At 44.2% G+C, this 22822-nt stretch overlaps 1 protein-coding gene across 13 annotated transcripts in view; it reads right to left on the reverse strand.

Moving 5' to 3' along the window:
- AFF3 (ALF transcription elongation factor 3) overlaps window positions 1–22822 on the reverse strand; it is a 566569-nt gene that overhangs the window by 81877 nt on the left and 461870 nt on the right. For 9 of the 13 annotated variants that reach the window (XM_078348798.1, XM_035271750.3, XM_035271749.3 and 6 more), the window contains one exon: window positions 22470–22510. In XM_078348798.1, coding sequence (XP_078204924.1) covers window positions 22470–22510 — 41 coding nt within the window. The remainder of the gene's footprint in view (window positions 1–22469; window positions 22511–22822) is intronic. The other 4 variants (XM_078348797.1, XM_078348796.1, XM_035271748.3 and 1 more) reach the window with 1 other exon arrangement.

Below are 22822 nucleotides of genomic sequence, written 5' to 3' on the forward strand. Positions count from 1 at the left end.
GCCTATTATCCATTAGTTATTGTTTCTGATCCTCTCTCTCTCTGCCCACCCTCCACCCTCTGACAGGCCCCAGTGTCTGTTGTTCTTTTTTATGTGTCCATGTGCTTTCATCATTTAGCTTTCACTTATAAGTGAGAACATGCAGTAGTTGGTTTTCTGTTCCCGCTTTAGTTTGCTAAGGATAATGGCCTCCTGCTCCATCCGTGTTCCTGCAAAGGACATGATTCCATTCTTTTTTATGGCCGCATAGTAGTATAGTATTCCGTGGTGTGTATGTACCACATTTTCTTTGTCCAGTCCACCACTGATCAGCATTTGGGTTAATTCCACATCTCTACTATTGTGAATAGGGCTGCAATAAACATATGCATACATGTGTCTTATAATTTATACTCCTTTGGGTATATATGCAGTAATGGATTGCTAGGTTGAACAGTTCTGTTTTTATATTTTCAAGGAATCACCAGTGTTTTCCCCAATGGCTGAACTAGTTTACCCATTCACTCCCACCAACAGTGTATAAGCATTGCTTTCTCCACAACCTCGACAGCATCTGTTATTTTTTGGACTTTTACATAATAGCCATTCTGACTGGTGTGAGATGGTATCTCACTGTGGTTTTGATTTGCATTTCTCTAATGATCAGTGATGTTGAGCTTTTTTCGTATGCTTGCTGGCCACATGTATGTCTTCTTTTAAAAGTGTCTGATCATGTACTTTGCCTACTTTTTAACAGGGTTGTTTTCCTTGTAAATTTGTTTAAGTTCCTTATAAATGCTGGATATTAGAGCTTTGTCAGATACATAGTTTGCAAAATTTTTCTCCCATTCTGAAGGTTGTCTGTTTATTCTGTTGATGGTTTCTTTTGCTGAAGCTCTTTAGTTTCATTAGATCCCATTTATCAACTTTGCTTTTATTACAATTGCTTTTGGAGTCTTTGTCATGAAATCTTTCCCCATTCATATGACCAGAATATTGCCTAGGCCATCTTCCACGGATTCTATAGTGTTGGGGTTTCATACTTAAGTCTTAAATCTATCTTGAGTTGATTTTTGTATATAGTATAAGGAAGGGGTCCAGTTTCAATCATCTGCATATGGCTAGCCAGTTATCCCAGCCCCATTTATTAACTAGGGAACCCTTTCCCTATTGCTTGTTTTTGTCAGCTGTGTTGCAGATCAGATGGTTATGGGTGTGTAGCCTTATTTGTGGGTTCTCTATTCTGTTCCATTGGTCTGTGTAACTGTTTTTGTACCACCACCATGCTGTTTTGGTTACTGTAGCCCTATAGTATATTTTGAAGTTGGATAGTGTGACACCTCCAGCTTTTTGTTCTTTATGCTTAGGATTGCCTTGGCTATTAGGGCTCTTCTTTTGGTTTCATATGAATTTTAAAAGTTTTTTTTTTTCTAATTCAGTGAAGAATGTCAATGGTAAGTTTAATGGAATAGCATTGAATCTATAAATTGCTTTGGGCAGTGTGGCCATTTTCATGATATTGATTCTTCCTATTCATGAGCATGGAATGTTTTTCCATTTGTTTGTGTCTTCTCTGATTTCTTTGAGCAGTGGTTTGCAGTTCTGTTTGAAGAAGTCCTTCACTTCCCCTGTTAGCAGTATTCCTAGGCATTTTATTTTTTGTGTGTGACAATTGTGCATGGGAGTTCATGATTTGGGTCTCTGCTTGCCTGTTGTTGGTGTATAGGAATGTAGTGATTTTTGCACATTGATTTTGTATCCTGAGACTTTGCTGAAGTTGCTAATCACCTTAAGAAGCTTTTGAACTGAGACACACGGGGTTTTCTAGATATAGGATGGTGTCATCTGCAAACAAAGATAATTTGACTTCCTCTTTTCCTATTTGAATACCCTTTCTTTCTTTTCTTTTTTTCTGGAGACAGAGTCTTGCTCTGTCACCCAGGCTGGAGTGCAAGGCGCGATCTTGGCTCACTGCCATCGCCGCCTCCCAGGTTCAAGCGATTTTCCTACCTCAGCCTCCTGAGTAGCTGGGATTACATGTGTGTGCCACAATGCCCAGCTAATTTCTGTATTTTTAGTAGAGATAGGGTTTCGCCATGTTGGCCTGGCTGGTCTCAAACTCCTGACCTCATGTGATCCCCTTGCCTCAGCCTCCCAAAGTGTTGGGATTACAGGTGTGAGCCACCACACCTGGCCTCTTTCCCTACTGCTCTGGGCAGAACTTCTGATACTATCTTGAATAGGACTGACTTTTGACCAGTTTTAACACAGAACTGCTCTCGCTAGCTTAATCAGCCATTTCAGATAAGGCTTGGCCCTGAGTGACTTTTGCCAGTGAAGTCTCAGTATACAACTTCGACATACAAAAATCACTAGCATTCCTCTATACCAACAACAACAGCTGAGCAGAGAGCCACATCAGGAATGCAATCTCATTTACAATTGTCACAAAAAGAACAAAATATCTAGGAATACAGCTAACCAGGGAAGTGAAGACCTCTACAATGAGAACTACAAAACACTGCTCAAAGAAATCAGAGACGATGCGATTCCCCTGTAGACCCGATTATGCAGACACCCACTGCACTGAGTGCAGCTTCCCTTTTTCGGAACTGTCAGGTAGGATGGCATCTTGATTGGCTTGGGCTGCCTATAACAAAATACGATAGACTGGGAGGTCTAAACAACAGACATTTATTTCTCACAATTCTGAAATCTGGAAACCTAACGTCAAGGTGCCAGTGGATTTGGTCCCATGGGGAGGCCCCTCGTCCCAGTGTGCAGATGGCTATCTTACTGTTCTGTGCTCACATGACCTCTCCTTTTTGAGTGGTCTTGTCCCTCTTACTCTTCTCATAAGGACACTACTCCCATTATGGGATCCTACCCTTATGACCTCACCTAAATCTAATCACCCCATCAAAGGCTGTACCTCCTAATAATATCACATTGGGGATTAAGGCTTCATTGTGTGAATTTTAAGGGGATATGAACATTTAGTTCATAACAGGTGCTGAGACAGATTAGGTGGTGACAAGTACCATGTTTCTCTATAGACCCCCCTTCTGAGGGCTGCCTGTGGGGGAAGTATCCCCATACCTCAGAAGCGCTAGCATCATAAAAGGGTGAGCTTAGGAAGACCCACATTTCTTTTAGGAGCTTTGCCTCTTCCAAGGTTTTATCATCAAGACTTCCAGGAGATGTTCTTCATCAGAAAGTTCATGGCCAGAGGTAAAGATAACACTGGAAGCATGATGGGGATGTGCTGCATGAAGCTTGCAGAGGAGGAGGTTGACACAGAAATGTTAAATACCAACCAAAGTGACGGCAGTGATGTTAGCAAACATCATGCTGCGATAGCTACTGAACACCTGTCTCAGAATTAAAGACAGGGCTAGGATACAGTATTTACTATTTCCTCAACAAATTCACAACAAAAATGAATATTAGGCCAGAGTGGAAAGGAGTACAGTCCTACAGAGAATCCACAGGGGTGCTTTCACACAGTTGGGGTATAGCAAAGGGGCACCTGCCTTGGTGGAAAGAGAGGGATCAGGTGCATTAGTCCATTTTCACACTGCTGTAAAGAAACTACCTGAGAATCATTTGTAAAGAAAAAGGTTTGGCCGGGCACGGTGGCTCAAGCCTGTAATCCCAGCACTTTGGGAGGCGGGTGGATCACGAGGTCAAGACCATCCTGGTCAACATGGTGAAACCCCGTCTCTACTAAAAATACAAAAAATTAGCTGGGCATGGTGGCGCGTGCCTGTAATCCCAGCTATTCAGGAGGCTGAGGCGGGAGAATTGCCTGAACCCAGGAGGCGGAGGTTGCGGTGAGCCGAGATCGTGCCATTGCACTCCAGCCTGGGTAACAAGAGCGAAACTCTGTCTAAAAAAAAAAAAAAAAAAAAAAAAGAAAAAGAAAAAGGTTTAATTGACTCAGAGTTCTGCATGGCTGGGGAGGTCTTGGGAAACTTACAATCATGGTGGAAGGTGAAGGGAAAGCAAGGCATGTCTTACATGGTGGCAGGAGAGACAGAGAGTGAGCAAACAAAAAGTGCCACACTTTTAAAACCATCACCCCTCATGAGAACTCACTCACAAGAACAACACGGGGGAAACTGCTCCCATAATCCCATCACCTCCCACCACGTCCCTCCTTTGACATGCGAGGATGACAATCTGAGATGAGATTTGGGTGGTGACACAGAGCCAAACCATATTACCAGGCATGTCCTGGGCTCACCTTGTGGAGGAAGCAACCTGGTAGAAAACACGGAGTTTCAATAGGGTCAGTGGAGCTGAGACAGAGGAGGGCATTTCAGAAGGAAGCAGATACCAGCTAAGGCTGGAAGACAGGAAAGCACTGCGGGCTGCTGCAGAGAAGCAGGCAGAGCAGAACATGCAGTCGGGCTCAGGGAGGGCCCAGTTTCTGGGAGTGCCTGGACATGTGATCCTTCCCCTCCACCTCGAGAGTCCTGGGGACTAGCACTCCAGAAATACATGTGTGCTTCTTCTTTCCCAAAGAACCACAGCCCCAGGTCAATGAAAGGGTTAAGCTGGACTTCTCTCCATAGGTGGCCCGATTCTTGTGTGAACTGCCACCCGTCATGACACCCAATCTAGACAATGTCCTTTAAATTTGTCTCCATATGCCTATCAAGAGTTTAGTTATAGTAAAATACATACAACATAAAATTAGCCATTTTTAAGTGTCCAGTTCAGTAGTGTTAAATACACTCACGCTGCTGTACAACCATTACCACCACGCAACTCCAGAACTCTTTCATTTTCCGAGCTGAAACTCAATACCCCTTAAACAGCAACTCCCATCTCCCATCACCCCAGGCCCTGGCAATGACCATTCCACTTCCTGTCTCTGCAAACTGGACTACTCCGGATACTGCATATAAGCAGAATCACATCATATCTGTATTTTTGTGACCATCTTCTATCATTTAGCACAGTGTCCTCAGGATTCATCCGTGTTGCAGCACTGTGTTAGAATCTCCTTCTTCTGGAATGTTGAGTAATACGCTATTGCATGGATATGCCAGCTTTGTTTGTCCAGTTATCTGTCGATGGACACGAGGACTGCTTCTACCTTTTGGCTACTGTGAATAATGCCGCTGTGGACATTGGTGCCCAGACATCTCTTCAAGTCTCTGCTTTCAATTCTTTTGGGGAATACCCAAAAGTGGAATTGCTTGATGATGTGGTAATTTTATTTTTAATTTTTTGAGGAACTGCCATACTGTTTTCCACAGTGTCTGCACCATTTTACTTCCTATAAAAAATGCATAAGGGTTCCAATTTATCCACAAGCTTGCCAACACTTCTTTGTTTGTTTTTTTTTTTTTTAGACGGAGTCTTGCTCTGCTGCCCAGGTTGGAGGGCAATGGCACAATCTCGGCTCACTGCAGCCTCTGCCTTCTGGTTCAAGCAAATCTCCCGCCTGAGTCTTCCGAGTAGATGGGATTAAAGGCACCCACCATCATGCCAGGCTAATTTTTGTATTTCTGTAGAGATGGAGTTTCACCATGTTTGCCAGGCTGGTCTTGAACTCCTGACCTCAGGTGATCTGCCTGCCTTGGCCTCCCAAAGTGCTGGGATTACAGAAGTGACCCACCACGCCTGGCCTCGACACTTCTTAATTATTTAAGTAGGAGTCCTAATGGGTGTGATAAGGGGTACTGAGTTTCAGTTTGGGAAAATATGATATCTCATTGTGGTTTAAACCAGGGCACTTTTAACAGGGAAGGAGGCACCACCCGTAATTATACAGGGGCACAACCGCAAGCTGGGGTGACGGAAGCTATGGTCTATCTGGGGCATTGCACCGGGAGTGCTGTTGCTGTGGCCTGCTCAGCTCCCCGGGGGCTGGGGTTTGAAAGACAAGAGTGCCAAGCTTCATTGGAGAGCAGAATGGCCTTCTTAGGGTTCCAGCTCCTGCCTATCATCTACCCAGCTACCTGTCTACTTGAATTCCCCTAGTTGCTCATTGATGTAAAGATGGAAGAAAATTTCCCAGACTGTCTACAGGTAATCAAGGTGGAGACAGTCTTAGAAGCTCAAGGAGGCTCTTGTGGAAATAGGATTTTAAATTAGTTGAAGTCTCACATAATGAAAATGATTTTGAGTGTAATAGCCACTTCAGTCATTCCTTGTCTATGATAATATGTCTCAGCATTACTATTACTATTGTAGCACCTCAACACATCAGGCACTGATGGAGAGAAGCCACCCTAACCATGAGGTGAAGAGCTGAGGGTAAAGGAGAGAATGGAGTGTTTGACTTTATCCTTTATCACTTATCAAGGCTAATGGCAAATCATGCTGCTTTTTGTTTTTTAATGCAACTGTACTACCTAGAGATGTGATATTTGGAATCGGCTTTTTGTTTTACATAGCTCTTTCCCCAAAATCTTCTGCTAAGGCTTGACAACAGTGCTGAGAGGTGGACAGGGGTGACTATTACTCTCTCCACTTGACAGATGGGAAAAAAAGACTCAGATAAATAAAGTCACTCAGTCAATATTTAGGGGTGCACCAGGCACCGTATGTGTGCCGAGATCTGACAGGCACAAGCTGGGGTTTGCTGTCCATGGAAGTCAGGAAATGAGGTGTCTCGGCCCAGCAGTGATTAGGGCCACCAAGAGGCAAGCAGAGGGCACTGTGTGGATGATGGCAATGAGGGGAGGGCCTGCTGGGGGATAGGGTGTTTCAGCTGCACACTAAAGTATGGGTAGGAGGTGGCCAGGTAAGCTGGAGAGGAGGAAAGGAAAGGAGCAGGGAAAGAAAAACGGCTCCAGGGAGAGGAGCCAGCATCTGTGCTATAGTTTGGATATGGCTTTTCTGTCCACCACCAAAACGGATGTTGGAATTTGATCCTCCCTGTGTGGTTTTGGGTCTGGTGGGAGGTGTTTGGGTCATGGCTGAGGTGGATCTCTCATGAAGGGTTTGGTGGCATTCTCCCAGTAGAGAGTGAGTTCTCATTCTGGAAAGATGAGATTAGCGCTCATGGAAAGCATTAGTCCATGAGAGTGGCTTACTACAAAGCCAGAGGTTCCCCACTGCCTGGCCCCTCTTTGCACCTGCCCAGTTCCCCTTTGACCTTCTCTATCATGTTTTGATGCAGTACAGACGCCCTCACCAGAAGCCAAACCAATGCCAGTGCCCCGCTTCCTGTACAGCCTGAAGAAACGTGAGCCAAATAAGCCATTTTCCTTTCTTTCTCTTTGAGACTGAGTCTCACTCTGTCGCCCAGGCTAGAGTGCAATGGTGTGATCTCGGCTCACTGCAACCTCTGCTTCCTAGATTCAAGTGATTCTCCTGCTTCAGCCTTCTGAGTAGCTGGGATTACAGGCACACACCACTACACCCGGCTACTTTTTGTATTTTTAGTAGAGATGGGGTTTCACCATGTTGGCCAGGCTGGTCTCGAACTCCTGACCTCAGGTGATCCGCCCACCTTGGCCTCCCAAAGTGCTGGGAGCCAAGCAGTTGTAAGCCCCCATGCCTGATCTCCTCTTTTATTTCTAAACCACCCAGTCTCAGGTATCCCTGTATAGCAAGAGAAGACAGACAAGACAATGTGCATGCACAGGTGAGGAAGAACGAAACCTCTGTGCCTGCAGTCACAAGATAAGGCTGTGGAAGATCCAAGGCTTGAAGGGAACTCAGGAAGTCACTGGTGAGCCCTTCTGATTATTCAGAGAGTCTGTGTGGTCTCCACAGCCCTGGAGTTTCACTTCCTTAATGAGGCAAGGGACGACTGAAGACTGGTGCCAGAGCAACAATATATGGGCAGGGTTCACATTTTAAAGACCCCTGGGATACAAAATTGGTGCAGAGAAGGGAGCAGAATCTGTCCTTCATTTTCAAATATTAGTGAATAGGTAGTAGTTCTCCAGTCAGTTGGAATGGAGGGAAAAGCTTCAAGAAATAAATCTTAGGAAATAATGCTGGCTTGGCATTCCCTCCTTCATCATGTATCTAAACTCGACCACTGCACTTTTCAAGCTTTTTTGTCATCTTCTATTTTTAAATGCAGAACACAGAAGGGTAGCTGAAGTCCCCAGATCCACTTCCTTGGACAGAACAGAACTAGATGAGGTGTGTTCTAGCAAGAAGTCCCCAGCAGAATCCAGCCATCTGGGCAGGAAAACAGAGCAGCCCCTGGCCCCATGTGCAGTGCTCAGACTTGTGCTCTGAGCATGACTCAAGACAGAGCTGGATTCTGTTCTCTCTCTCTCTCTCTCTCTCTCTTTCTCTGTATATATACATATATTTGAGATGGGGTCTCGCTGTGTCACCCAGGCTGGAGTGCAGTAGCATGATCACGGCTCACTGTAACCTCTGCCTCCTAGGCTCAAGCAATCCATTCACCTCAGCCTCCCAAGTAGCTGGGACCACAGGTGTGTTCCACCATGCTAGTGTGTGTGTGTGTGTGTGTGTGTGTGTGTGTGTGTGTGTGTTTCTGCAGAGATGAGGTCTTCCCATAGCACCCAGGCTGGTCTCAAATTCTTAGGCTCAAGTGATCCTCCCACCTCAGCCTTTCAAAGTACTGGGATTACAGGTGCGAGCCACCACGACTGATCAATTTTGTTCTATTTCAAGGGCACCCAGGCTGCTGTAAAAGGGATTTCTCAGGCATCTAGCTGCTAGGCCTTCCCTGCCCAATGCGACGCTGCCACCTTTAAACCTGGGCTCCAGCTGGCTCTACCCCCTACTGTGTTCATTAACCTTGGGCAAGTGACTCCACCTCTCTGGGCTTCAGTTTCCCCATGTGTAAAACCAGGATATTGACACCTGCCTCCTGGGTTGTCTGGGGATGAAATGGAATGATGGCAGCAAGCCCTCAGCACAGGGCCTGGGGCAGCAAGCATGCAATCCTGAGAGACCACACCTGCTGGGACCAGATGTCCTTGTCAGAGAGGGACAGGTTATCATCTGGCTTGGTGGGCATCTTCCAACAACAGCAAAGGCCATGACCACAGTCCTTTTATAATTCCATTAAATAGCTTAGTGGCTGGGGCCATGACACAAAGAGAACCTGGACCTGCTTCACATAGTCCCTTAATTTGCTGCGCTCACGTTGGGTCCGTGGTTATTTTTCTTGGCTTCTCTCAGCACCAGGATTAGACTGGCTGAATAGGGGTTTCTGTCTCCAAGGTAAGATGAAGAACTGTGGCCTAATGCGGCTTCCCGATCACTGGCTGGGAACAGAGTGAACAGGGCCACAGGAAGGCCAAGCGGGGAGCTGCCAGAGCTTCAGACTCTTGGCCTGGGCTGGGTTTCATCAAGGCCCTGTCCAATTGGCTGGACTGAGGCCAGTGAGCAGGCTGACCTGGTCTCTGAAATGGAAAAAGGGGCCATGGACTCACCCTTCACAAGCAGTTGGTTCACTTCAACATTTTAATGGAATTGACCTGAAATTAATGAGCACTGCCAGGCTGAGTAAATACTGCCTCTAGGGATGAGATAGGCAATGGGTAGAAGGCAGTGGGACAACTGAAACCCAAGGCCATGGACAATCACACAGAGAAAGCAAGGCTGAGAAGTCTGCTCGGAATTTGGTGGATCAAATGGCTGTCCCCAAATAACAGGGATGCAGATGGCTGGGGTCTGATGCTGCCTATCGGGGGCAGAGGCAGGCGCTGCATTCTGAGGGCCAGCAGGAGGACACGACGCGGCAGTGGGCCAGCCAGCCACAGCCAGGAGCCAGCACAGGAAAGGGAGTTGGATGGAGTCAGAAGGTCAGGCTGCCCCAGTGAACAGGGAGCACATTAACCTTTCCATAGCAGCGGGGGAGCTTATCAGGCTCCAAAATGCAGTCATCAAAGTCCAGCCAGCCCAGTACAGCCAAGGCTGGCCTGGGGCTACCTCTGGGAGCAGGTCATGGGGTGGCAGCCTGTGAGTGGAGGAGAGGGCAGGCCCTGTGCCCAGAGTGAGCAGCTGCAGTGTGGCGTGCTCCAGCTGGCTCTGGGAGTCCCAGGCTAGAGAGTGGAATGATCAGGGTGGGACTGTTTCAGGGGTGGGAAAAGAGGGGAAATGGAGAGGATGGGAGTGGGTCGGGGGTGTGGGCCTGAAGGGCTCCTAAGGCCAAAGAGAAGAGGTTCCATGGGCTTTGGCCAGTTTTCTTCACTAAGAGGAGATGAAAAACAGAACAAAATAAAACGATTTGATATGATGATTTTAACTCCCATGAAAAGCAGTTAAGTAGTTTGGTTTTAAACATAGCAAAACAAAGCACAACACCTCAGTCCATCTACTGGCTTTAAAACCACCCACTCATCACAAATGCTTCTACAGCGTGGCCTCCGCCCACTGCAGGCACAGGCATGAGTGATGAAGACAGGAGCAACTGTGCTCAGAAACACATATGGGCACTGACAATGCATCTTTTTTGAATCTTTTTTTCCCCCTGTCAAATATATTATTTGTTGCCTTTGGATTGCTTTTAAGGTCAGATCTGGCTCAATGAGAATGGTGACCACATATGCAAAATTAAAAAGGTGGGGGCTACCAGTTGTAACTTCACGTGGTGTCAGTATAAACATTCTAATAGGACCAACCACCAATTAACCAATCACCAACCAACACATTCCTTGCAGACAGCAAGTGCTTAATTTAATCTAAGTACATTCAAGAAGGAACAGGTGTACTTCTACTTCAGAAATAGACATTTTAAAAAAGAAGTAGGGTAGATAGCAGTGACAAATACTGAAAACTATGCTAAGTAAGTCTTCTCTCTTTTAATTCCAACTTTGAGATGTCATGTGTATTTAAATTTTTTTGGATGTAAATTTAAGTACAAGTTAAATGAATCATTAAGCATTAGACACACAGTGTATGTTGTTCTCGGTCTAGAAGGGACAGCTACATAGGTATTCAAAAGGAGTATGACATAATGACAAAGACTTTGAGTAAAAATAATTTATAGTTTTGTAATTTCAATTTTTACCCTTTGTAACTTAATATACTTAGTCTGAGGATGAGTTGAGAAAAGAGGGAGCACAGAGTGGGATGACAATAGGTCAGAACCAGTAATTTTTTTTTTTTTTTGAGATGGAATTTCACTGTCACCCAGGCTGTAGTGCAGTGGCATGATCTTGGCTCATGGCAACCTCCGTCTTCTGGGTTCAAGGAATTCACCTGCCTCAGCCTCCTGCAGGTACATGCCTCCACACCCGACTACTTTTTGTATTTTTAGTAAAGACAGGGTTTCACCATGTTCTCATCATGTTGGCTAGGCTAGTCTCGAATTCCTGATCTCAAGTGATCCACCTACCTTAGCCTCCCAAAGTGCTGGGATTATAGGCATGAACCACTGCGCCCAGCCAAAACCAGTAATTTAAAGTATGGTTCTAATTGTCTTTTCACTGCATCTAGGAAGAGTCTGGTTCCCTCTGGCCCTTTTTTGTGTTTGCAGACTGCCAGGAGGCTGGGGGACTCCAGTAGTACAGATTAGCTTTCTCTTTCGTGGTCACAGACGCCTGGCTAAGGAGCAGGGGAGGGATGGTGGGTGGGGCTGTACCCAGCTGTCCCCACCACAGAGGATCTGAGTAACTTGCAGAAAGTCTTCTCCATAGCAGAAAAGGAAGGGAGGGATGTCCAGCCTAGAACTCTAGCACCTCAAATCCAGGAGACAGAACATGGGATTCCTACCCCAGGCCTATGAGAAAGGGGGCATCTGGAAGAACCTGGGATATTGGCATCTGCAGGATGTTCACTCTTCCCCCGATCCCCAAATTTTTCCTGTTTTTAATTCTGGAAACATACACATAACATCAAATTGGCCAAGGGTGTCCAGTTTTTTCTTTCTAAAAGAGGTCAAAACTCTTCTAACTGTGCCCCAGCTCGAGTCACCCCATGTGTTCCTGCGGGCTTGTGGCAACTGCGGGCATTTACTGAATGGGTTAAAACTGACTTTCGCCCAGAGGCACCTTGGGCTGCAGCCACTTTGCCAGACATCAGGCAGCAAGTCTGTATTAATCCTCAGGAATCCCTGGCCACTAAACCATCTTAAAGGGCAATTAGTGGCTTTATACAACTCGTTATTTATTTACTCAAAAGACTGTATCCTCGGCCTGCTCTCTTTTTCTATTGTGTAAAATACATGTTTGGGACCTTTTAAAATGCGTATTATTTACCTGATAGAACTCAATGGCTTCTCTGGAGCCATTCTGTTTTATTGTGGAAATTAGTACTAGGGGGGCTTTTAAAAGCCGATTTTTAGACCCAACAGCCTACGTTTGCTCACGTTGTTAATGCAGTGGATTGAGCTAACAGCCACCAGAGGGCTGTGAGGGACACCTCTGTGGCCTCTCTATTGGAGTGGTGAGGCCAACGGGCTCCACTTTTGTGAATACAGATGGTACTCGCTGGGCTCTTTAGAGAGGAGAGGGCTGAACAGAGACTCAATTGGCACTTATCTCTCTTCACACTGCCCCAGACAGTTCTCTGCCTGAGCGCCCCCATATTATCCAAGCATTACTGTTTGTTTTTGAAATAATAAATATTATTTACTTTGAAATTATAAAATGAGACCAATTCTTTGGAGATCAGCTGGAAAGGTGTCAGGAAATGACCCAGGGATGACCTATTTATTTATTTATTTTTGATACAGTGTCTCTCTCTGTCACCCAGGCTGGAATGCAATGGCGCGATCTTGGTTCATTACAACCTCCGCCTCCCAGGATCACGTGATTCTCCTGCCTGAGCCTCCCAAGTAGCTGGGATTACAGGTGCATGCCACCATGCCTGGCTAATTTTTGTAGTTTTAGTAGAGATGGGGTTTCACCATATTGGCCAGGATGGTCTTGATCTCTTGACCTCATGATTTGCCCACCTTGCCTCCCAGAGTGCTGGGATTACAGGCGTGAGCCACTGTGCCTGGCCCAGGATGACTTTTTTCCATGAGTAAAATAGAAAGACAATGTGGCAGAGACAGGTGGTAGCCTCCTCAGAGGCATGCAGGAGCCTCATCTGGGACCCAAAGACCCACAATTTGGCTTTTAGGGGAAAAGAGGCTCTACTAAAGCATATTTCAAAATAGGGATGGCATGAGTAATAGAAGGAATATTTCTTAGGATTTGTTGACATTTGTTTTTTAAATAATATCAGTGTAAAAACAGGTCCCATACTGCTAGCTATGAATTGCTTCATATATTAAACCCATTATTTTCTTCTCTTGGTTTTTGAGCCTCTTGGTAGGACTTAAAAGTATCTCACAGTACCTCATGTGTGACTTTTCTTGGTGGTGCAATGAGGTGATTAGTATCATATGGAGGGAGAAAGGAAGTTCCTTTTCTATTCATCACGTCCTTTAATCTGTACATAAACCTAACAAGGAGGCGTAAGCAGCATCTTGCTTCTGCAACTGAGAAAGCTGAGATTTGGATGTGTAAATGCTTGGCCCAAAGTAAATTCCAGACCAAGTTCAAGCATTCAAAGTCCTGTGCTTGCTTCATGATGTCTTGTAAAAAGAGGAGAGAATAGGGAAAGCTGGGCCCTTTCCCTATTTTGTGGAGTTTTTTTTTTTTTTTTTTTTTTTTGCTTTCTTCTCTCCTTATCATGACAGCATAAATGAGTGGCATAATTTGCATTCTTGTCTTAATGCATTCAGTAAATCATGACTGAGCAGTCACTTTGTATGAAGTACTACTAATAGTCAAGATGTGGTTCTTGCTCTCAGTTGTTGAGACCAGACATAAATACATAAAGGAGGCAGAGACTGTAAGCTGGCCTATGCCAGCATTTACATGAGGTGCTGATGGAACAGGAGCTGTGGGGGCTGGTGCAGTTGGCGTTTTAAGGTTTCTGTGGATGATGATGCTTGATCCTGAGTTCGAGGGATGCACTGCGTAGCAGAAGACCCTCCCATGCTTCCTTGCACTGGCAGCTGTCTGGAGTCTTCAGACACTTTCTACTCAGATGCCCACACCACAGTGGGGAGGCCTGCCGCTACCTGTCCACCCTGCAGCCTGGGCCTGCCCAGGACATTCCTTCTGTGTTCTCTTCCCTTCTCCACTCCTGGGTCACCCAATGCTTGCTGTCCTCCACACGCCACCTCATATGTCCCCTCCCCACTCCTCTTCCTCTGTACTCAGAGAGTACAACAATGTTGTATCTGTGTCCCCCCAGTGACTCTGATTTCTTCATAGTCTGATGCAGGGGGCTGCTACTAAATTAGCTAAAAGCACCACCTCTGGAGCCAGACCACTCTATGGCTTTCTAGCTATAAGACTGGGGGTGAACTGCATGAGTTTGGAAACCAAGACTCACTAGAACATGAAATGAGGCCAGGTGTGGTGACTGACACCTGTAATTCCAGCACTTTGGGAGGCTGAGATCAGGAGTTGGAGACAAGCCTGGCCAACATTATAAAACCCCATCTCTATTAAAAATACAAAAATTAGCTTGGTATGGAGACTTGTGCCTATAATTCCAGTTACTTGGGAGGCTGAGGGAGGAGAATCATTTGAACCTGAGAAGTGGAGGCTGCAGCAAACTGAGATCACACCACTGTACTCCAGCCTGGGTGACAGAGCGAGAGTCTGTTTCAACAACAAAAAGAAAAGAGCAACAACAAAAAAGAACATGAAATGAAATGAAATGAAATGGAGTTTCATAGAAAACATCTCTTTAAGGCCCTCACGTTGCATTCTTCCTTCCTCATTGAGAGTGTCGCCGCGAGGATTAATTGAAGTAAGGTATGTGAGATGATCAGTACACTACCGGATACACGACTGTTCTAAGGAGATCTATAAGTACTTATGTGTATGTGGAGGTTGTTAACATACTCAGTATTTATGTGCATGCCAACATGTCCTCTACTACACTGCAGATTTCCTGAGAGTGGAATCCATGGGTAATGAATTTTTGTGTATTTTATAGACACCAGCAGAACGCCTTACCATTGTAGAGATTCAGTACTGTAAATATTTCACTGAATGAATGAAGAAGTACAAATGAAAAGCCTAAATATGAATAGTTGGTGAAGACAGCACATTTTAAGTCACGTTAATAGTACGAAGCACAAAAATGAGGAGCAGGAGAGGGAAGGAGGAGCCAGGGGCCATCTTGTACCAGTCCCAACTTGGTACAAGAGACTTCTCGAAAGCATGGCATAGTTCTCTTTTTTGTTATTGAGTTCTATTCTAATTCCACTCTAACTTAATTATACTGAGTGTTTTTGATCTTTTTTTTTGAGACTTGCTTGCCTACTTTTTGGACTTTTTTTCCCCAATTTTTCCATTTCAACCCCACTCCCTACCTCTGTTTGTGGATTCTATAACATCCATGCCAGCAGTCATGAACACCTTGAGCCACTTAGTGATGAACCCCTGATCGCCCACCTTTGCCTCCTGAGGCAGCTACTGCAAGGGTGGATAGCCGCTTACAAAAAAAAAATTATTTTCTCTTTTGAGCCCAAAGTTGCCATTATTTAACCACAAAGCATTGATCTAGTTCATCCATATATTTATCAAATGACTTACTGTGTCTCCTAATTGCCAGGTACTATGCTAGGTGCTAGGGATAAAAAGATTACCAGCTGGGCGTGGTGGCTCATGCCTGTAATCCCAGCACTTTGGGAGGCTGAGGCTGGTGGATCATGAGGTCAAGAGATTGAGACCATCTTGGTCAACATGGTGAAATCCTGTCTCTACTAAAAAAAAAAAAAAAAAAAAAAAAAAAAAATTAGCTGGGCATGGTGGCGTGTGCCTGTAATCCCAGCTACTCAGGAGGCTGAGGCAGGAGAATTGCCTGAACCCAGGAGGCGGAGGTTGCGGTGAGCCGAGATCACACCATTGCACTCCAGCCTGGGTAACAAGAGTGAAACTCTGTCTAAAAAAAAAAAAAAAAAAACCAAGCCAGAAATAATGTTAGGATGTAAAACGTGGCACAAGCCTCCTATCTCTTACCCCAGCCAAGCTGCTCTATTGTTGCATGATGAGAGGCAAGAAAATTGTACTGACCAGCAGTCCGGGACCTGGGATCTAGTTCCGGCTCTGCCACTTGCTCCTGTGTGGCCCTGGGTGAGTCGCATCACCTGTTGGAGGCTCAGCTTTCTCATCTGTAAAATGGGTCCCATCTATCTCTCAGGGTTGTTGTGAAGATCATGAGACAATAAATGTGATAGTCATTCTAAACGCTAAAGTTCTCAAACTAAGTTTTTATTCACAACTTAATCATACATTTAAAAATAACTAAAAGTGTATAACTGGATTGTTTATAACACAGGGATGAATGCTTGGGGGAAATGGATTTTTAAAAAGTTTTTATTCACAAGGCATACTTAAAATACCCCTTTATAAGGAGCCCTCTTGCTTTGGGGAGACGGAAGACTGCCGAGGGCCTCAGGGCAGGGTTGATATGTACCTGCCAGCACACTACTTTAACATCTTCACAGAAGCTGAAAATGTTCTTAAAAGTGCTTCACCTTTTTTTTTTTTTTGACCCTTAAGAGACCAACTATTAGTACCGTGTTGCAACTGGGTCTGTCCTCTCACATGGCCAGGGACTGGGTGACATGGTACCCAGAAAGGTACACTTCTTTGCTGGTGGCAACTCCAACACACTTCCTTTGTTTTTGCCTGGGGCTGGTCCACTTGACAAGGGGTCAGGAAGATGAGGCTGAATCCAACCCCCCACGCTGCTAGGTGGCTACCCACTGCCCTCTCCACCTGGCTATGGGGCCATTTCTGATCTGGCTTCTAGGCACAAACCATTTCACATTCTTCTACCTAAGTGGAGGTAAAATTCCCTCAGTTTTAGGTAATTCCTCATTTACGTAATTTCATTACATAAATGTAACCTATCTGCCCATCTGGCTGTATCTCCTAATTGCCAGGTTCTATTGGCAACAAGGAGATTGGATATATGAGATTTATTTGAGAAAGGGCAAAACTGAGTGCAGCAAACGCACAAGCCTTGATTCTCTCTCCTTGCAAAGGCAACACTCATCTGGCCAGTGAAGCCATGGGCACAGTCACATGGCTGCTTCTCATCCCAGCACCCCCAGCCCCAGCACAGCACCCCACGAAGCATGCTGGATGCGCTCAGTAAATATTTGTGAAATAAATGAATAAATCAATGGCAGTTGTTTGGATTTCAATATAAAAGGATTTGGGGCCTGAGATATAGCCAGATGGGCAGACAGGTTACAGTCTGGTGATGCATCTCCAAGACTATAAAAACATAGCCGTTGCTGGAGTCGCAGACTGACATTTCAGAAGATGATTATATGCACAATTTAACCACATGGCTATCTGTGCCCTCCAAGTGCCATCGCTTCAACAACTGTTTTCGTGTTGGCTTTTTTGCTCGTTCCTCTCTTTTTTTTAAGTCAAGCATAATTTTTTGCAGCCTCTCATATTTCTAGCTGAATGTGATTTATTCATATAAAATTATGTTCCAGTTTTATAAAACCCAAGTTACTGCAAATGATGCTTGAGGTTTCACAGAAAATATTAATTCCTGATCTGCTGCTATAAAGCATGCCTGCTCGCCAAGAGCAGCACTGTCGCTCTGAGACAGATGGAAGTAGTCCAAGGGTATGATTAACTCCTTAGTCCTGGCAATTTCCTCATGCTTCTCTTGCCCTAGATTTCAAGATTGACCTCCAGCTTCTCTGCAGATGCACAGTCGCTCAGCTTGATAAATCACATGAATCCCTCTTTTGATCAGAGTTATCTACTATTTACTACTCACGAAGGGAAGTTAATCGTATTCAAAGCACTTCATATGCTACACACATATCCTTCCTTCTTCCTAACAGCACTTTGCATATTTTCCACATTGGCGGTGATGTGGCATCTTCCGCAGTGCAGAGGGTCCACACCAAAGATCCACCTTTATCCTGTTTGTCCTTCTCCTTTGCCTCTACCAACCAGCATCAAATACACCGATCCATAAGAAGAAAAACACGTGAGAGGCACACAATAAGCACTGAATAAGCAAGACTAATTGTGTCCCTTTGCAAACTGAGATTTTCTTGAAATTGGCTGCTTTACCTTGCCAAGAATTTTGCCTGGCTGAGTGTGGTGGCTCACACCTGTAATCCCAGCACTTTGGAAGGCCAAGATGGGCAGATCACTTGAGCCCAGGCGTTCAAGACCGGCCTGGGCAACATGATGAAGATATGCCTCTATCAAAAGTATAAAAATGAGCAAGGTGTGGTGGCTACTGTGGCACTGGGTGGGGCCCGGGGAGGGCTGAGGATCACTTGAGCCTGGGAGGGGGAGGCTGCAGTGAGCTGTGATTACACTACTCTACTCTAGCCTGGGTAAGAGTGAGATCCTGTCTCAAACAAAACAAAACAAAAAATAGAAAAAATAATTTTGCCATCTCTTCTTGTCCTGTTTGTCTGCTTTTTTCATTTTTGGGGGACATGAGTGGGCCTCTGGTAGGCCAGTTGACTCGCAGTGGTATAAAATAGACAGACGAAAACAATTCTACCGTCATGAGTAGAAAAGAACAGACAATGCACCATCCCACTCTCACATACCCCTTTCTATCACTGCTGGACAGGAGACGTGAGTGAGTGCAGCTGAAGCCCAAACTCCCTCTCTGCCTTGCCAGGGTGATCCAGTTTCAACCTGAAGTACACTTTGCCTATTTGGAGTGAACCATAAATTAAGTCCATTGCTCAGGCAAAACCAAGCAAGAGAAAAGGTTTTTGGGGGATGATCACAGAGGTTTTTAAAAATTTACGTAATGGAAATATCAGTTTTAATTTATCAAGATTGTGTATTGATTATAAAAGATTCTCTGAACTTTAAAGCATACAGTCTGAACTATCAGACACTGAATTTGTGCTGGAATGCCAATTTAGAAAAGAAACCAGGAGACAGGAGAAATGAAAAGATAAGATTGACTTTCCAAAGACATCTGGACATTCTCTAACCTCTTAACACCCTAGAGGGATTAGATTTCTACCCACCCTTAGGTAGGGAAAGGAAAATGCACCCCTTTCTTTTTCTTATATCTAGTCTCATCAGGTCAGATCTCAAGACTTTGAAGTTGGGCTTTCTTATAGGGAAACAGAGAACAGAAACTGGCTTTGTACAGTGTAAACTCATGTCCTTCCACCAAACCCAAGTCAATGAAATCCTGTTGAAACATCGATTTGTACACTGGGTACTCAATGTTGAGGCTCAGTGGAAGCGAAATGAGCCCCTGGATGAGCAAACTTGCAGGACACTGAGGTTCTGGAGGATAAGACCCAGAGTGTATCACAGGCATGCTGCTCCACAAAGAACCAATGTCCATGGTCAGAGCGAGTGCAGGCTTTCCTGTCCCATTCCAGAATTGCAGAACTCAGGAAGCACCTTTTGAGGTCTGAAAAGTGCTTTCCCCCCTGAGAAAAAAGATGAAGGCATGGCCTAATCACTATGGAATTTTATATAAAGAGGTGATAAAAGGCTGAGAGCAAAGAGAGTTTAGGAAACCAGGATGGTTTGTGTAAATGGTTTGTATAAATGGTTTGTGTATAATAGGTTAATACGAGGCTCCAAGTAGCCAGAGATATTGGGCCTAGAACCCCACTTTGGGATATTCAGGACATGGGGAGACCTTAATGAATTCCACTCCTCCCTGAGATTTCTCTGGCAGACAGTACATTAGGCAAGTCATACGGTGGTCTGACTTGAGGCACTTGGGTCATTTTTCTAGAAAATATTGCTTTATTCAAAAGAATAAGTAATGTGATAGAAAATGACATCTGTCACTTGAAAAGTTATTCTCTAATTAGAAACTAGAAAATATGAATGCAATGAATTCAGTAGGTATTTTAAAGTCATTATTTTGAAGAAAGGTTTTAATTTCCATCTTGAAATGGTTACAAATGCTTATCACTTATTGGGATTACTTCTGTGGTCCTGAGCAGAAAATATAGAATAGAAAAAGAATGGCTGTTATTAAAAAGTCAAAAAACAACATGCTGGAGAGGCTGTGGAGAAAAAAATGCTTATACACTGTTGGTGGGAGTGTAAATTAGTTCAGTCATTGTGGAAGACATTGTGACGATCCCTCAAAGTCCTAGAGGCAGAAATACCGTTTGACCCGGCAATCTATTATCGTGTATATACCCAAAGGAATATCAATCATTCTATTATAAAGATACATGCATGTGTATATTTATCGCAGCACTGTTCGCAATAGAAAAGGCATGGAATCAACCCAAATGTCCATTAACGACAGACTGGGTAAAGAAAATATGGTACACATATGCCGTGAAATACTATACAGCCATAAAAAGGAACAAGATCATGTCCTGTGCAGGGACATGGATGGAGTTGGAAGCCATTATCAAACATTGCATGTTCTCACTTATAAGTGGGAGCTGAATGATGAGACCCATGAAAGGGAAGCACACACTGGCACTTGCCAGTGAGGTGTTGGGGGAGGGAGAACATCAGGAAGAGCAGCTAATAGATGCTGGCTTAATACCTAGGTGATGGGTTGACAGGTGTAGCAAAGCACCATTGCACACGTTTACCTGTGTAACAAACCTGCACATCCTGCACATGTGCCCCTGAACTTAAAATACAAGTTGAATTAAAAGAAAAGCAAAAGCATAGAGAAGGTAGCTTTAGGACAGCAGACAAAGTCAACTTGTCACTTTGAAATGACCAATTCTGAATAGAAAAAGTGCTACAGTAAAGTAAGGGAAATGCCCTATTATATTTGAGGACAGAGAAATTTCTGAGTGGTGACAATGAAAACCTCCATTTTTGGGTGGGGAATGGGCTTGACAAAGGGATTTTTTAAATTAAAAATATCAGAAAAAATGTAAAGAAAATGGCATTGTTCATCATTAAAATCCATGCACATTTTCTCTTGAGGACAAAGACATTTATCATTCGGGAAGAAATCTTCAAATGTATCAGTCCTAGTTTCTGATGAATTGCCTTTGTATTTGTAACCATGTCTTCAAAATGAATCCATATTTTCCTAAAATAGGTAATGATTCATTCTACTAAAGGTCATAATGACATTTTGTGTTTATATATGTAGCTCTACTAAAATATAACGTACACTCCATAAAGTTCACCCGTTTAAAGCATACAATTCACTGGTGTTTGGTATACTTACAAGGTTGTGCAACCATCACCATCATCTATTTTTACAACATTTTCATCATTCCCAGAGAAACCTTGTACTCGTTAATGACAAAGTTTTGTCAACTTTGAGGGCCTTCCCTTGCATCTCAGTGCATTTTGTTGAAGGAATTACTTAAGAAGAAAAGTCAAACAGAAAAAAGAAGTATGCACAGGAAAGAAATGACTGTGTTATATTCTAAATGTGTTTTGATCTAGATTCCTTCTTCCTCCTACTGACACACTCAGAAGCAGTGCAGTCATCAGCTTTTGTGAAAATTCCAAAAGCAATTCCAGAAGATCACGTGCCAGCCACGCAGGACACACAGGCTTGTGTGGTTGTCATGGGGAAGGTTTTGTAATTGAAATAAAAATATTCACACTCAGTCTGCCACCAAAGAGAAAATGCTTTTCACTCATGCACAGCAGATAATTCGCCCAAGTGACAGGTTTTACTTTGGAGGAAGCACCGAGCTAAGCTGGTTTACACAGTCAATGATGGCTCATTCCATGAAAAAGGAACTGGGAAGGAAGGCAGGGTGGTGAAGGTTAGCTAGACAATGCAGAGGTGCCTGCCAGCTAGGCTAGGGCACACCTCCTCCTGCTGCTTCTAATGCTGCGGAGACATGCAGGGATTTCATCTTTACCTCCTGACAGTACCTCAAACCATGCACGTATGTGTGCCTGCTCCCTCCCTCCCCACCTTTCTCCAATCTTAGTAAGTAAAAAAAAAAAAAAAAAGAAACCAAACCAATGGTCTGGTCTGTTCTAGAAGCAACTTTACATACCCGTATTCAACTATCTGTCTATAGCCTTTTAGGCAAAGCAGGATATAAAATACAGCTTGTGTGTGTTTCTTGATGAGGTTTATACATCTCATTCAGTAACGTGTGTCAGGAGAAAGAAGCTAAATCAAGGAGTAAAAAGTCAGGCAGGCAGGACTGTGACTTGCTGGATTATGTGCCTAACATATAGCAAGAGAGAATCTTATCGAAAGATAGGTAGCTCCCGGTGAAATGATATGAAAAAACTCGGAGGAAAACATCTCAAAATAAATGAAGTACTTATTGCTGAAAAATGAACTTAGATCTCAACCAATTCCAACGCTCAGAATTTACCAAACCATTCAGGCCTTTCTAAGTTTCTTGTGTCTTGTTTCATTGCACAACAAGGGATGCTTCATACTTGCTATGAAACAGAGCAAGATGATTTTTGCAGTGATAACCTCCACACATGCATGACAAATCCAAGCATGCAAAATGTTTAACATCCCAGTTCACAGATACTTTAGGGACAAAACCCAATTATGAATTATATGCCACAATAAATAGGGCTCAATGTTTCATAAAGCAATTTATAGTTCATAAAAATGACAAAATGTACCTGTCAGACAGAGCGCGGAGAGCTGTTCTCTGGGCTGCCTGCTGGAAGAAAGAAAGGGCAGAGATGTTTATTTAATATTAACTTTTGAATTATGTGCTCAATCAACACTTAAAAAAAAACCCTGCATTACACACATTTTTGCCATGTGGCCAAATTTTAAATGACTAGCAATGTAGTAGAGAGCCCTGCTGTAAAACATGAAATGTATGTCATGAAATGAACCTTCACGGAGAGTTAACTGAAGCTCGGCAATGCACACCTGCAACTCGGGAGTGAGTGTGCGGGGGCAAAGGACTGCACCCTGGTAAGCTTGGACAGGCCTCAGGAAATTGGCAAAGACCAGAGCTACTTCT

This window comes from Callithrix jacchus, chromosome 14 (assembly GCF_049354715.1).
Source record: "Callithrix jacchus isolate 240 chromosome 14, calJac240_pri, whole genome shotgun sequence".
Classification (NCBI taxonomy): domain Eukaryota; kingdom Metazoa; phylum Chordata; class Mammalia; order Primates; family Cebidae; genus Callithrix; species Callithrix jacchus.